Below are 14,041 nucleotides of genomic sequence, written 5' to 3' on the forward strand. Positions count from 1 at the left end.
AAACAGAATCCTCTGCGCACATAATGCACATGTGCTGATAATTGTGCTGATAATGCACAAACTATCTAATCAATTTTATCAGTCAAGAGCAGAGATATTGTGGTTATTTACCTCGTTAATTATTGCCAACATCCCATTCACTCTTTAATGTTGTTGCCAGACTAATAAACTTAAGCACAGTTCAGGCGTATTTTTGCAGATGTAGTACATTTAACACACGTCAGTAAACAGTTCCTGGAAACGCTTAAGTTAAACCTTGCATATGTGATAAAAATAGTCATCCACCCCTTTTCATTGTGACTGTCTGTTTATTAGATGTTTTACTTTATCTTTGCTCCAAAATAGGACCTACATGTAACATTGTAAAGCAAAAAGCAAAAATGTTAATGCTGAATCTACAACATTCAATTGTCTATTTGCTCTAAGATATAATTCTCTGACAATCTATTTGATCACAAAACTGACTCTTGACATGTTTCGGTGAGACAGAGAACATACAGGTGAAAATAGACGTCTTAATGACTGAGAAAAGTTCCAATAAAACACAAAAGATTAAAAGTAGTGTGAACGTTAGTTGTGGATTCTCCACAAGTAAACAAAGGATTTTAGAGCAACAAATTGGACTGACTTCACATTTCTAAACCCAGATTAATTATTCCAAAACAAACTTATATCCCATCAGAAAGTTTGTGTTTGTTTCTTTAAAATTGTCCAGATACAGTAAACATTTATGTAGTTACTGATTCATCGCTACTCTTAAAAGCTGCACTTTTAAGTGCAGCTTTTAAAACATTTTGGAATCATTCACATGTACATAGTACTGGTATTGACCATACAATCTGCTGGGCTACATAAAGACAAAGGAAGACATCTTAATAATGTTAGCTAAAACATTTAATATGCATGTCTGTAAATAGCAGGAAAGAAGGACAATATTTCAAGTGCTGTGTCTACAAAAGATGCCATTACAAGATCTATTGAAATTCAGCTACAGTTAATGAGCTGCACTCACCATCTGCACCCACAGAATTTCAAAGAAAACTTAGAAAATCAAATATATACGACATAGAAGCAGCTTTGTCTATAAGAAATACCTATATTTGAGATAGACTTCATTCCAAAAGTGTGTCTGCGTCTTCTGTAGGTTGCATGCAGGTTGTAAGAAAATGAATGTCTTTAGTTCACGAAACACAGTCAGCTTTTACTTCTACCCTTATTTTATTATGGGGGCAAAACAAACCCTCAATTTGTCTTTGAGCTTCCATCTGTTAGCTTCCCTTCACCTTTTGATGTGGCTGAGTCTCTCGCACATGATGGAGAGATACTGGGTCAGCTTCACCATGGCAATGATGACGGTTCCTCCAATCAAAGAGCAGGTTGGCCAGAATAAAGAGTGGAAGACGGCAATTCGACCATAAATCTGGGTCATGATGGCGCTGTCTGTCTTCTCTGTTGGGTCGACATAACACTGAACTGTGAGCTGAGTCCTGAGTCTCTGAGAAATGTCCTGAACCATGGCATGTGTGGCAGCATAGTCTCTATGACACTTTGGAATGTAGAAACACTGAAAAAAAGAAAAAAATGGAATCATTGTGATTTGTCTGGTAAAATCCAGATTTATATTTCACACTTTTCTTTTAGGCTTGACTTATACTTAGATATTATGGTAATAGTTGCTGGTTAATGAATCAACACTTTATAGTTTTAACACTATATAATTGGCCATGTAGTTTAACTTATTAAAAGGAACAAAAAGGAACTGTTTCACTTGAAATCTACAATCATATTCTTTGTTTTGTTTACATTCAAGATGAAATAATTGTTCCCACAACATGACACAAAGCAGTCTACCAAAGCGGTGCTGCCTGCTGTGTCCAGATGACAGTGGGTTTGTTGAAGCAGGTGTGTGATGGTGTCTTCAGTTCCAACTCTACGGCGATAAGCAAACTGCAGAGAGTTCTGATATGTCCTTGTCTGCTTATTCAGGTGGGCCAACAGGAGTCTCTCCAGGACCTTCATGATGTGTGTTGTCATGGCAACAGGTCTGTAGTTGTTAATGGCTGATTGCTGAGTTTTATTTGGTACCTGAACCAGGCAGGATGTCTTCCACAACAACAGAACCTTCTGTTTGGTCAGGCTGAGGATGAGGAGATGTTGCAGAATCCCACAGAGGCCTTCAGGACTCTGGGGCTCACACCATCCAGACCTGCTGCCTTGCTCCGGATCAGTCTCTCCAGCTTGTGGAAGTAGAAGAGTCAAAGACTGAGGTAGTAGATAAAACATTTGAGGTTTTACAGAAAAGCTGTGGGTCAGAGGAGGGCGGGATGCCTGTCTGGTTGGGGACAGGAGAGGAGGATGATGAGCTGGTTCCCGAGATGAACCTGTTGAAGAATGTGTTCTACTCATTTGATCTATCCAGGCTTCCATTGTTCCAATCTTGCTTTTGTTTGGAGTCTGTGTTCTTCATGCCTCTGATATTGTTCTGCTGGAGATTGATCTCCAGCTTCTTCCTCTACTTTTCTTTGCTGTCTTGACTTCAAGTTGTTTCTGTATACTCCTCAATGATCCCTGTTTGCCTCCCTAAAGACTTTTTCCCCCTTTTTAACAGTCCCTTCAGATCACTGATGATGCATGGTTTGTTATTTGGGAACATCTCACTGTTCTGGTGGGTAGTGGGGAGTCAGTCAGTCACTCAGTCATGGCAGTAACATCAACTCTGCCCTTCCTAGTGTATAGAGACATAACAGCACAGAAGGCCGTCTTTAACTTCCTGTGATCATTTTTCACAGTTATCTTTTTATGTCTTTGAACAAGGGATTTATATTCTGAGCAGAGAAAGACAAGATTGTGATCTGATTTGCCAAGTAGAGGTTTTCTGTGTGGAGGTGTACGAATCATTGACACATGCATACAATCGCAGCATTTTACTTTCTCTGGTAAAGCAGCTACAAACACATTGGCGTGTTCTGTCTGTAGCTTAGCAACAAGTGACAAGATGACATCACATGCAGTGTCAGCAACAGCTGATGGTGATTACCTAAATAACACTCTTGGTAAATGACACAGATAAAACTTACTAAGAGTTCAATATCCAGGCTGCAGAGACTACGCCTGACAGTAGCGTGTTCTGGGTGACACCACTGGTTGTTCAAACCAGACTTGTCCTTCGTAAATTACATGAAGCCACAGCTGCAGCATCTGTGGTTGTGTACTGTACCTCGGGATTGCTGTCGTGTGTCTCCTCATTGTGCAGCAATCGGACCAGCCGTCCTGATGAGTTCAGGCTGACAAACACGTGGAGACAGGGGTAACGGGAACTCCTCCAGCACTCCACTCCACAGCTGTATGAACAGTTTACATCCCACATTATGGTGGAGTTCACAATGGTGCAGCTGTCCTCATCTGTCCACACACTGGAGAGACAACGGCAGTCACGTTTTAATACCGCGTCTTGGAGAAAGTTTTCAAATTTCTTGATTGTTTCCACATTATGTCAGTGATCCAACATAAAACTGCAATGCATTTCATTGGGATTTTGTGGGATAGGGCAAGACCACAAGAGATAGTAAGACATGATGAGTAAGCAAAAAGAAATTGATATTTAGCGTGAGGAAAAAATGAAATTCACTGTAACCAAACATCAGCAAGACTACATTAACTGTGTAGTTAACACCACAAATAACACTGAACACATCAACCTAACAGTGACGCGTAGTGACAGCAGCATCCTTCTGCGAAGATGCTTTTTGTCAACAAGGACAAGAAAAATTAAGCAAAACATTTTTTATATTTCTGCAAAAGACTTGATAAAGACTTGAAACCACAGCAGAGATTTAGAATGGTCTAGTCAAACCCCTAAAGATCTGCAGCTTTAATCACAGTGGAAGGTGGTTCTGCTAGACTCATGTGTAAAATAATACATTTTAGATTTATTTTTTAATGTTTATCTTTATTTTGAGAATCATTTAGCATTTTCCTTTTAAATCAGAATTCACCACAAAATTCACAAAAATGCATTTAAACTCATGTCTGTCATGTGATGAAATGTATAGAAGAGGAAATAGTTAGAATAGTTCTTTAAAGCTGCAGTGTACAAGTTTTATAAAAACAATATTTTTTTTATATGGTTATTCCAACGATCTCCATAGTGTGGCAGTTTGGTATGAGACAGACAATGTGTGAAAAACATCAATCTCCTCTGCCTTCTCTCAGTTCTGACTAGAAACAACCAATTAGAGCCAGGGGGAGGGTCTTGGTGCTCTAAATCACCTCTCCATGTGGTGCTGCTCATCCCCCCTCTAACATCCACCTTGCTCTTTGCTACGCTGCAGCTAGCATCGCCTGCCGTGAACGCTAAGGCTAGTTAGCATGGCCACCAATGACGGGAAATAAACGGTTTTCCTGTAAGTTGTTTCAGCGACTACTTAGGATTGATTGACAGCATTAAGACCCTCATCCTGGGTCTGATTGGCTGTTTTTGGTTGGGGGCAGTAAACACGGTAATAGTAGCACAGGGCCACTTCATAGATTATCTGTCTCATAACATCCTGTCACAACATGGGTGACAGCTTTAACACATATGAAACAAACATACATATATTTTTTAAATAAAAAATTACATACTACACCTTTAAGGGACTGTAGATGTGATCACCTTTCCAGAAGTTGGTCCAGTATAAAACAGGACAGTACCTGTCAGAGTAAGAGCGCAGGATGGTGATGCCCAGGACGAAGTACATCATGACAGAGAAGAAGACCATGCTGAGACCCAGCAGTATGGCTCTGTCCTCGCCCGCCCTCAGAGCCGTCACCGTCTTCCTCCTGTCCAGCACCTCATGGTCCCGAATCCTCTGGTAAATAGAACTGGACAGGGTTAAAATGATGTGAGTTTCTTGTCAAATGTGTTTTCCGCCTACTTCAGCAGGAATGACTTCATCTAACAAACTCAAAACGGAGCTGGGTCAGAGTAAAAGTGGTACCTGCGTTCCTCCTTTCTCTCTGTGACTTTAGTTCCTACAAAGAGAAACATTGTTTCTGAGAAGTCTGGAAACAGGAGTCCACCGCTGCTGCTGGAGAATGTGATCCACCTGCAACAAAGAACGCAGCAAAGTTTCAAACAACCTGGATTCATTGGGGCTGAATCAGGAAAGATCAACTATAGCTTTTGTGAATTCTGATTGATTTTCATTTTCTCAGAGGAGAACTTTTGTTTCAGCATGCTCTAACCTTGCAAATGCAAAATGACTTCAAGGATCACATTTCTCCTTTAACATATGAGCTGATGAACAGACTGCAGTGCACAACAAGTGTTCAGAATACACTACATTTAAATATGTCATCATCATTGAGGTGATCCATCATGGCTCCCACTTATTCACATCCTAAATTTAACAAGTCTAATTCATCAATCAGCAAAAGCAGCTGATGCTCTAACTATGACAATCAGGGTTTATTTTTAGCCTTACATGCACTAAAGCTGATATGTTCAGAATCTTATTTCATTGCTATTAGCCAAGATTAAATATGATGTCATTAATATTCACCAAGGAAAGCTGTATTTTGAGTGTTAATTTAGTTCTCAGGTATCGGTACTTCATGCTTACTGGGTATTTGGCAGCAGCATTACTTTTTTGTTTTTTCAATTATTTTATAAATATGTTTTGATATTCTCCTCATGCCATCATTAAAATGTCTTACTCCATTGGCGAGAAATGCGGACTACTTCTTTTTGTCTCCCGTTGCCATGGTGAATAGCGTTTGTGTAGGTTTATTCAGAGTGTTGCCACTCCTGGTTTAACTCTGCTTTCTGAAGCGGGGCCCAGATGTTCACTGAGGTTTGGATTTAGTTGTTTCCAGATCTCACTGAATACGTCTTATGTTAATTAGTACTGTGTGCTTTTCAATGATGTTGTTTTCATATGTCTACATGTTATTGGTTACTGTGGTTTCTTGTTTTATTTCTCTATTTCTGCAGGTGTTGGAGCAGATTTTTAGGGTGTTTTCTTGTATTCTCTAGCCTTCATCTTTTTAAGTCTTTCCTCCCTCTTTCCTATTTAATTTTCTACCCCACCTCTTTTCCTTTCTCTTTTTCCCTTTCTTCTCTGTGTCCACTGCATTTGAAATAAACCCAGAGTTGCTCCAAACAAAAAGAAAATCTGGTCCCAATCTGCAATTAACTTCTGTCAACTGAAAGTACAATGAAATAACAAAAAAAAACAAAAACACAGAAATCTTAATCCAATGCACACATCCATCTTTGGTTGCAGCTCAGGCATGGCTGGATGCCAATATGACTGTTATAGTGGCCTTTGCTGATGAATTCATTGCCGTCAGGTGATGGATAGGATTCAACACATGGGAAGGATGCAACACATGGGAAGGATGCAACACATGCCATTCAGCAGGACAATGATTTGAACGTTTGGTTGTGGCAATCCACAAGCTATTCAGAGTGATGAGGTGGAATATGATGAAAGGCAGAGCTGGAGCGCTGACACAGCTGAGCACCATTCCATTAGCTGATGTTCAGCAAAACGACACCAGGCAGCAAAACACTAAACATGTTTGGAGCTGGAACAACGTCACTGAAGAATTCCAATCCTGCATCTCCATTCTGAATAAACGGTTCGCCTGAGCACTGCTACCAGTCTGGATGTTTTCACTACTGAGAATTTAACTGCTTAAATTCTAACACACCTCTTAGCCAGTGATTTTAAGCTAGATGGATAGAATTGCTACTTTTTTTTTCATCTGAGGTGTCAAGGTCTTCCTGCCATAATCTGCAGAACAGATTGAATACAAAACAGTCTTGTATTTTTCAGGCCAGGTAAGAAGTGACGATGAAGCAGAACTCACCTGGTTTCTGGTGGCGCAGTCAGACAAAGATCAACTGTTAACTTGTAGGAGCATTTTCCTCCCAACATGGCACCAGTCACCTCAGCTTGTCTATCCATAGACTTTTCCTGACTTTCCTTTTGCTGCCTTTCGATACACTTACTGCCTATGACTGCTAAGTAAAATTTGCCTGACACAAAACCCTTAAAATAGAGCACAGCTACAGAAGAGAGGCAACAATGTCTTGTACCCTTGAAAAAAAATAGAACAAATGAAAAATATTTTCTTTTTTTTTTCTAACTAACTTAGAAGTCATAAATCTAAAACTCAACGTTCTTCTTGGGTAAAAAGAAACCAAACTGAAACATCAAAGAGCTGATCACTTATGATCAACAGTCCAGATCCAAGCTATCATTCCAGACAATGTGTCTTTGTGATGGAGGTGAAAAGTGTAACTGATCTGTGTTTGGCTGGTCTCCTTGTCTGACAGGTTGGGTAATTGTAACTGAGAGAACATCAGCATCTGTCAGCATAGATGTGGGAGGTATCTGCAGTGTGTGGAAATAGAATGGAAGAGCGTGGAGTAAGAAGAGAGGTGGTAGCTCATAGGTCAGGGGTCAGTTCTGAGTCTTCTCTCGTTCGCAGTTGTGGTGAACAGACTAACTGATAAACTCTGGGTGCAGTCTGAGCAGGATATGTGATTTTTAGCTAAAGTAGAAAGGAAGTGGAAGACAGTGTGGAGAAATGAAACTCTGCTCTGTAACGGGACAGAGCAGAGTTTGAGACAGGAGGCTGAACCAAAGATAGAGCAGAGATACAGGAAGTAGATGAGTTTAGGTATCCAGAGACTGGGAGTAGTAACATTTAATTTTTACTGCTAAAAAACAATTTTAAAAAACACTATATGATTAATTTTGTAATTGACAGGGTCCCAATTCTTTTCTATTTCTATGAACAAAAATATATATCTTTTGTGGGGGTTCCCCCTGTTGGTCAGTGGGCCTTGAAATTATCCTAACTTTCCCCCTGGTGCCCCTGTCCAGAGGTCATCAGTTCAAATCAGCAGACAGTCACTGGGGTGGATGAAAACTGAATTAGTGCTGCCAACAATTAAACTTGTCCCTTTCCTGCCATTAACTTTTTACTTTAACATAGAACACACTCCTTCACCAGATCTTCTGTTTCTTCTTGGGCGTTCTGCTCTTCTCAACCCTCGGTCGGTCGTGGCAGATGGCAGCTCAGGTTCTAAGTCAGGTTCTGGTTCTGCTGAATGTTTATTCCTGCTAAATGGGAGTTTTCCTCCTTCATTGCATTCTTGACATAAGAAATTGTTGTAAAGTCAACAATCTCAATGCAAGAGATTGTCTTCGTCACTATGTGCTGGTCCAGGAGGGGGGAACGTTGCAAATCGATGACTCAATCCAATCTGTTGGTTTTCCTTAAATAGAAACTTTTTTTTTAGCTAATTTGAATAATAAACTACGCTTGCTGTATAGTTTGATAACCAGGCTTGGAATAAATGTGTGATTAAATGGAAATTAATTGGATTTTTTTGCTAATTTGTTGTGAATTTACACTATGTACAGTTGTGTAAACAATTGTTTGAGTCCTTCCTGATTTCCTATTGTTGTTTTATTTTTATGTGTTTATCAGACTTCAGTGTTTCAGAACATCAAACCAACTGAAATATTTGTCAAAGACAACAATAGTAAACACAAAACGCAGTTTTTAAATGGAGGTGTTTGTTTTCATCACAAGAAAAAAGAAAACACCCAAACCTACTTGGCCCTATGTAAAAACAGCAACAAAAAAACATACCAATGCACCACCAAGATGTCCCTTCCTTCATCCTTTGATGCTTACATAAACACATGCCACACCAACCCATGCATTCAATCACATGCACATGCTGGCTTCATCTGGAGCAGATCATAAGATGCATGTCTCTTTCTGACGCATTGAGTGTTCCTCTTCCTGGAAGGTCGGACTGGCAGGTGGCGTGGCGCTGGCGCTCTGAGTGACATGGTTGGGCTTGCTGGCATACATGCATGCTTTTACATGGAAACTCATGCTCACATAACTCTATGCTTGGATACCCTTTTGGATTCCCTAACCTAACTTTAAATCACAGCACCAGTCTAATGTCATGACTTGTGCTTCAGGATTTTGGTTTGGGAGAAACCAGATATCTGGACCTCCAACATTTGTAACATGGGCAGACGTAGTTTCAGTAAAATTATGATCTTGTTACAGAAAGGTTAATTGCATGACAGTTTTATTACGTTAGTATTGCAACAGCTTGTCTATTAAAGTTAAACATACATTTTGCGTAAACCTCAAATTCAGACTGAATGTCGTTACAAAATTGGCCTTGATATGACTTTCCTGCACTGTTCTATTTCAATGAATTGTGAGTTTTCAAGTGATGTCATGAGGACTTTAGTCAGCTTGTTTTTTGGGGGGTGGGGAGGGTTTCTTACCATCACTGTTGTGAAATCGGTTCAAATTAAAAAGTTTAATACCTGCTCAGTTCCATGAAACAAGGTAACTTAAACTACTGCCTGGTCCAGTGATGGGAAGGTAACCGAATCCTCAGGATCCATTCAAAGAACCGTTCAAATGGTCAATTTCTGAAAATATACTTTTATTTCTAAATACCAACAATTTACCATTAATACAGTTTTATATTGATTGTTTTTGAATCATCAATATACAGCAACAAATGAAAAAGGAAAATGTAACCAAGAACAGAGGACAAAACTGGTCTTGTTTTGGCTGAAACAAAATTCCTCTTCTGCACAATTTAATATAAGAATTAAGGCAAGACACTAATGGTAACACTTAACTAGGAACTTTAACCAAGAAGCAACAAGCAAGACGAAACCATGGAGAAAGGAGGTCACAGTGACCATCAGTGCAGCACCAGGTGGAGCACAGAGCCGCCATGACACGTGACGAAAGCAAACAGTAGGCAATGAGAATGATGTATGTTCAGACAGCTGGCTCTTTTTTGGTAATTTTTGGGGTAACAATTATCCATCCATCCATCCATCCATCCATCCATCCATTTTCTTACACCCTTATCCCATTGGTGTCAGGAGGTGCTGGTGCCTACCTCCAGCTGTCAACAGGAGAGCGGCGGGGTTCAGCCTGGTCGGGTCGCCAGTCCATCGCAGTAATTCAACAATTACATAAATATAATTTTTAAAAATAGAATAATAGCTACTGCAGTGTGTGCAGAGAATTATAAGTTAGCAAAGTCTGAAAACAAACCAAGAACAACTGTCACTACCTGAGGCACAAATCCTATCATTCAGGGTAAAGAGCTGCTCGAAAGAGTCAGGTCATTTGTGAAGGTCACATTACTTGCACAGCCAGGATGTAAACTGTTGAAATGTCTAACAGAGGGCTGCACATGGGACAGTCAGCAGCCCTGTTGCCTTGCATCAAGACAGTATTGGGTTTGAGTCCTGGCCTGGAGCCTTTGTCCATGGAGTTTCTATGTTTTCCATGTACATCCATAGATTCTCTCTGGGTACTCAAGCTTTCTAACACAGGTCCAAAAACCATGAGTGTCTGGTTTATTAGCCTCTCTAAGTTGTCCTTAGATGTGTGTGCACAGTGGCATTGTCCTGTGTCTCTGGTGAATCCCGTCTTTTTCCCAAAGAGCACTGAAGATAGGCACCAGCCCCCCGTGGCCATGCAAGGACGAGCTGGTATAGACAATAGATGGGTGGTTTGATAGATTATTTATGAATATGCTGCTTTACCTCTGGGACAGAACTTGGATCTAGGAAAGAGGATTTTCCTAACATCCTAACATTTCTATTACAATATGGGAAACCATAGAGGTTTATATTATGCTCAGTTCACTACAGATAGCAACACAAGCTGATGAAGTATTTTTCAGCATTTCATGTTCAAACACTTTCAAACTGTGGGTGAACTATTTAGATGTATATCCAAACTTTTTCAAACAGAAAATTAAAAAACCAAAATAAGTCAATCCAGAGTTCTGGTCTCTGGTCAGCATGTAGTTGGTCACCTCTAGGAGGCAGAGGACACATACAGTATATACCTAAATATTTAGGTCCAAGTTAAATATTTAGCTAGTATGCATATACTTAGCTTAGACCTAAATGTTTTGTTACAAGCTTAATATTTAGCAACCTAATATTTAATTAATGAGCTAAACATCCAGCTGGCTTGCAAAATATGTTAGCAAGCTATATATTTAGGTCTGACGTCAATATTTTTTGGGGAAAATTTGTATTTATTTATTTTTTTATAAAATGTTTAGTTTGGAAAATAAATATTTAATTTGGAGCTAAATATTTACATCCCCCCCACCCCCAATAGAGTGGAGGAAGTGAAGGACAGTGAGATTCAAACTGGCTCATCTGTCACTTCTGTTGTGATTGTTAGAATGAGTAATAGTAGAGCAGCAGGGACAGCTGGTGTTAATAGTCAAGATCAGACTTGATGTCTCCTCACAGCAATGTAGCATTAATGAAATAATCCAGATTACTAAAGCGTCATTCTGGTACATGTAATTAAATTACTAAAGAAAGCCACAGAACAGTAGCTATAGTAGGCTCGTTTGAACATTCTGTCATCAAAGACACAAAACAATGTTACTGTCATTAAACACAAACAGTAGAACCAACCCAGACCTAAATGATCACATGGACTAAGAAACAAATATCAGCCTGAAAAAAATAAAAATAAAAACTGGAAATTTAGAAATGTGTCATGTAAAAATATGGATTTTATTCAAAACTTTATAAAACACTAGGAAGTGAATACAGAACGATAGCTAACGGAAATCAAACTTAGAACCATCTGGAGTCATCAAAATTTTAAGAATCACAAAGATTAGAAATGTGTTACATGACACTTCTAGCTTTATTTAACTCTTATAATGTAGTGAACTGTTCAGTCATCCAGCTGCTTCTCCTTGTGGATGCACCAATATTGTGTATTATTTCATTCAAGTAGCCAATTAAATGATTCGGATCAATATTTTCTATGAAATATGAACTTTAAATTGAAAAGCCTGAATTGAGCACACTTTTTAAATCTGGCAACAGGAATGCAGAAATGAAATTTAAGCTCAAATTTTAAGGAGTGAATTTTTATTTTATAACAAGTGAACTTCCAGAACAATATTGGTGCCAATGGGTGATAAAACAATATTGGTGCACACATATCTTAGAAACAGCCGCAATTATGAAAAGCACGTTATCCTAGTTCCACTGGCAGATTAATTACTTATGACAAGATATTTTTCCCATAAGTAAAATAACCAGTGGAACTTGTCCTTATTCATCAATATTAAGGAATTATTGACTTCAAACAAGTTACTTGTAAGTTAGTTTTGTCTTGCTTTATATTTACTAAGGTATTTGCAATAGAAACTAGACAAAAACAAAAACACTTGGTAAGATTTTGTTTTTGTAGTGAAGTTCATGTTCAGATAAGTATTTTTTTTTAAAAAAAATCAAACTGAATTAAATGTTAATTGGATCAATTTTAATTAGGTATTTCCATAACCACATCTTCACAGATAATCATGAGATACAAGAGATGCCACAACTTTGTAAACATCACATTGTAAACTTCCAGTCAGTTATGATATTCCTGGGCTGCAACACATTCATCTAAACTGCTGTACAGAACCTAAGATTCTGAACTTACCCTAAAATGGAGAAGTCACCAAAACGTTTCCTTGCTCTAGGTTTTCATTGAGGCTGTATCCTGCTGTGTCCTGCAGGATGTGCATCATGTAATGAGGGTTTCATGAACTGAGCTGCACTGGCAGTCTTCAGCATGCCTCCAGACTGTAGAGCGAGCAGCAGCCATTGGCCCTCACTGTGTACTCTGATATGCAAGTGATATTATGTGTCACTTAATATAGAGGGATTTAGGGGCAAGTATTTCAACAAACAGGTAAAGCAATGAGAGACTGTAAAGCAAAGAAAATGTCAATGTACTGTTTGTAAAATGTAAAACTATTATTTTATGCACAGTGTCAGTTTTGACAGATTATCCAGGAGAATGTGGAAAAAAAAATTATAATCAGAGATTACATTAGATCGTCCACCATACAGTAAAGATTTTAAGCATATGGAGTCATTTCATTGAGAAAAAATGCAAACCTAGGCTCAAAGAGTGTATTTCTGATCTACGATCCCTCCCATTAGTCACTGATTCATTGCTAACAGAACCCCAAGGACAGGGGGATTACTTACAAAAGCTTTGTGGAGCACAAGTCACATTAACACAGGCTGCTGTAAACTTTCCTGTGTAATAAATAGATTGGCATGTTAACCCGAATCACAAAAGCTCACAGGCTTTTCAAAATGGAACATCACAGAGTGTAAGCATGGCTTTTAAACACAGGAAAAAATCTTCAGGATTTCTGTTTTTGTTCAGTTTTTGTGAGAACACTCGACCTTGTGTGTACTGATGCAGAGGTAGAAAGGAAACGGTTGTCCGTAGGTGTTGGGTCTATTTTGGCTCCCAACCTGCAAGGAATCAACCAAGAAGTTACTCTTCTGCAGAAGAGGGAAGAGAAGTCAGACACGGAGAACCGCAGTCAAACACTGTCTGGGATCAATTTCGCCTGCTCTCAGTCCTCAACTACCTTTTATTGAAACAGAATATGACCTAATCACATGAACATTGTAGCTCTAAACAGCTGCAATGTGGCCTAATTGATTTCAATGGCCCAATGTCCTGGAACAGTTAATATTGTACCATAAAAGACAAGGAGCCTAGTAAAAAACACGAAAGAATAATAATATGAAAACATAACCTTTCAGATAAACTTATTTTCCCCAACAGTAGGAAGTCCAGCACCAGGTTTTCTCAACAAGTGACTGCAAAATGCCGTTCTACATAATCCAAACACTTGGGTGAAGACATTTCAGATTCGGCCTGCCAGTCCAGACTTGTCTCTGGTAGAGAATGTGTGGAAGATAAGAGACAAAAAAGTGACAACTTGGATCTAGGGCAAATCTGGAATCATCAAACCAAGTAACTTTTCTATCATGCCTCAAATGTTTTATATTAAAACTCATTCATGATTCAGTCTGCTACTACAAGTTTATCTTCAACCAAATCAGAAGATGCTGTTGCTCCCTTTGCTTCCCACTAGACCTCAGATGAACAGCATCTGGTTCAGGCTCAACAACCCGGTAGGCTG

General features: G+C 39.1%; 1 protein-coding gene across 3 annotated transcripts; it reads right to left on the bottom strand.

Annotated features, from left to right (window-relative positions):
* Positions 1-876: 876 nt before the first annotated feature.
* Positions 877-13,505, bottom strand: s100p (S100 calcium binding protein P). Of its 3 annotated transcripts, none has more exons than XM_028028898.1 (5): positions 12,532-13,505; positions 4,980-5,087; positions 4,693-4,863; positions 3,218-3,413; positions 877-1,564 (listed from the first exon to the last, which is right to left on the bottom strand). In XM_028028898.1, the coding sequence occupies exons 2-5, from the start codon at positions 5,027-5,029 to the stop codon at positions 1,280-1,282; spliced, it is 702 nt and encodes a 233-aa protein (XP_027884699.1). In that variant the 5' UTR covers positions 5,030-5,087; positions 12,532-13,505; the 3' UTR covers positions 877-1,279. The 3 variants fall into 3 exon arrangements, with proteins under 3 accessions (XP_027884699.1, XP_027884697.1, XP_027884696.1); XM_028028896.1 differs by lacking the exon at positions 12,532-13,505 and adding an exon at positions 6,856-9,999; XM_028028895.1 differs by lacking the exons at positions 3,218-3,413; positions 4,693-4,863; positions 4,980-5,087; positions 12,532-13,505 and adding an exon at positions 1,852-2,713.
* Positions 13,506-14,041: the final 536 nt, after the last annotated feature.

The sequence above is a fragment of the Xiphophorus couchianus genome, chromosome 9, assembly GCF_001444195.1.
Source record: "Xiphophorus couchianus chromosome 9, X_couchianus-1.0, whole genome shotgun sequence".
NCBI classification, from domain to species: Eukaryota; Metazoa; Chordata; class Actinopteri; order Cyprinodontiformes; family Poeciliidae; genus Xiphophorus; species Xiphophorus couchianus.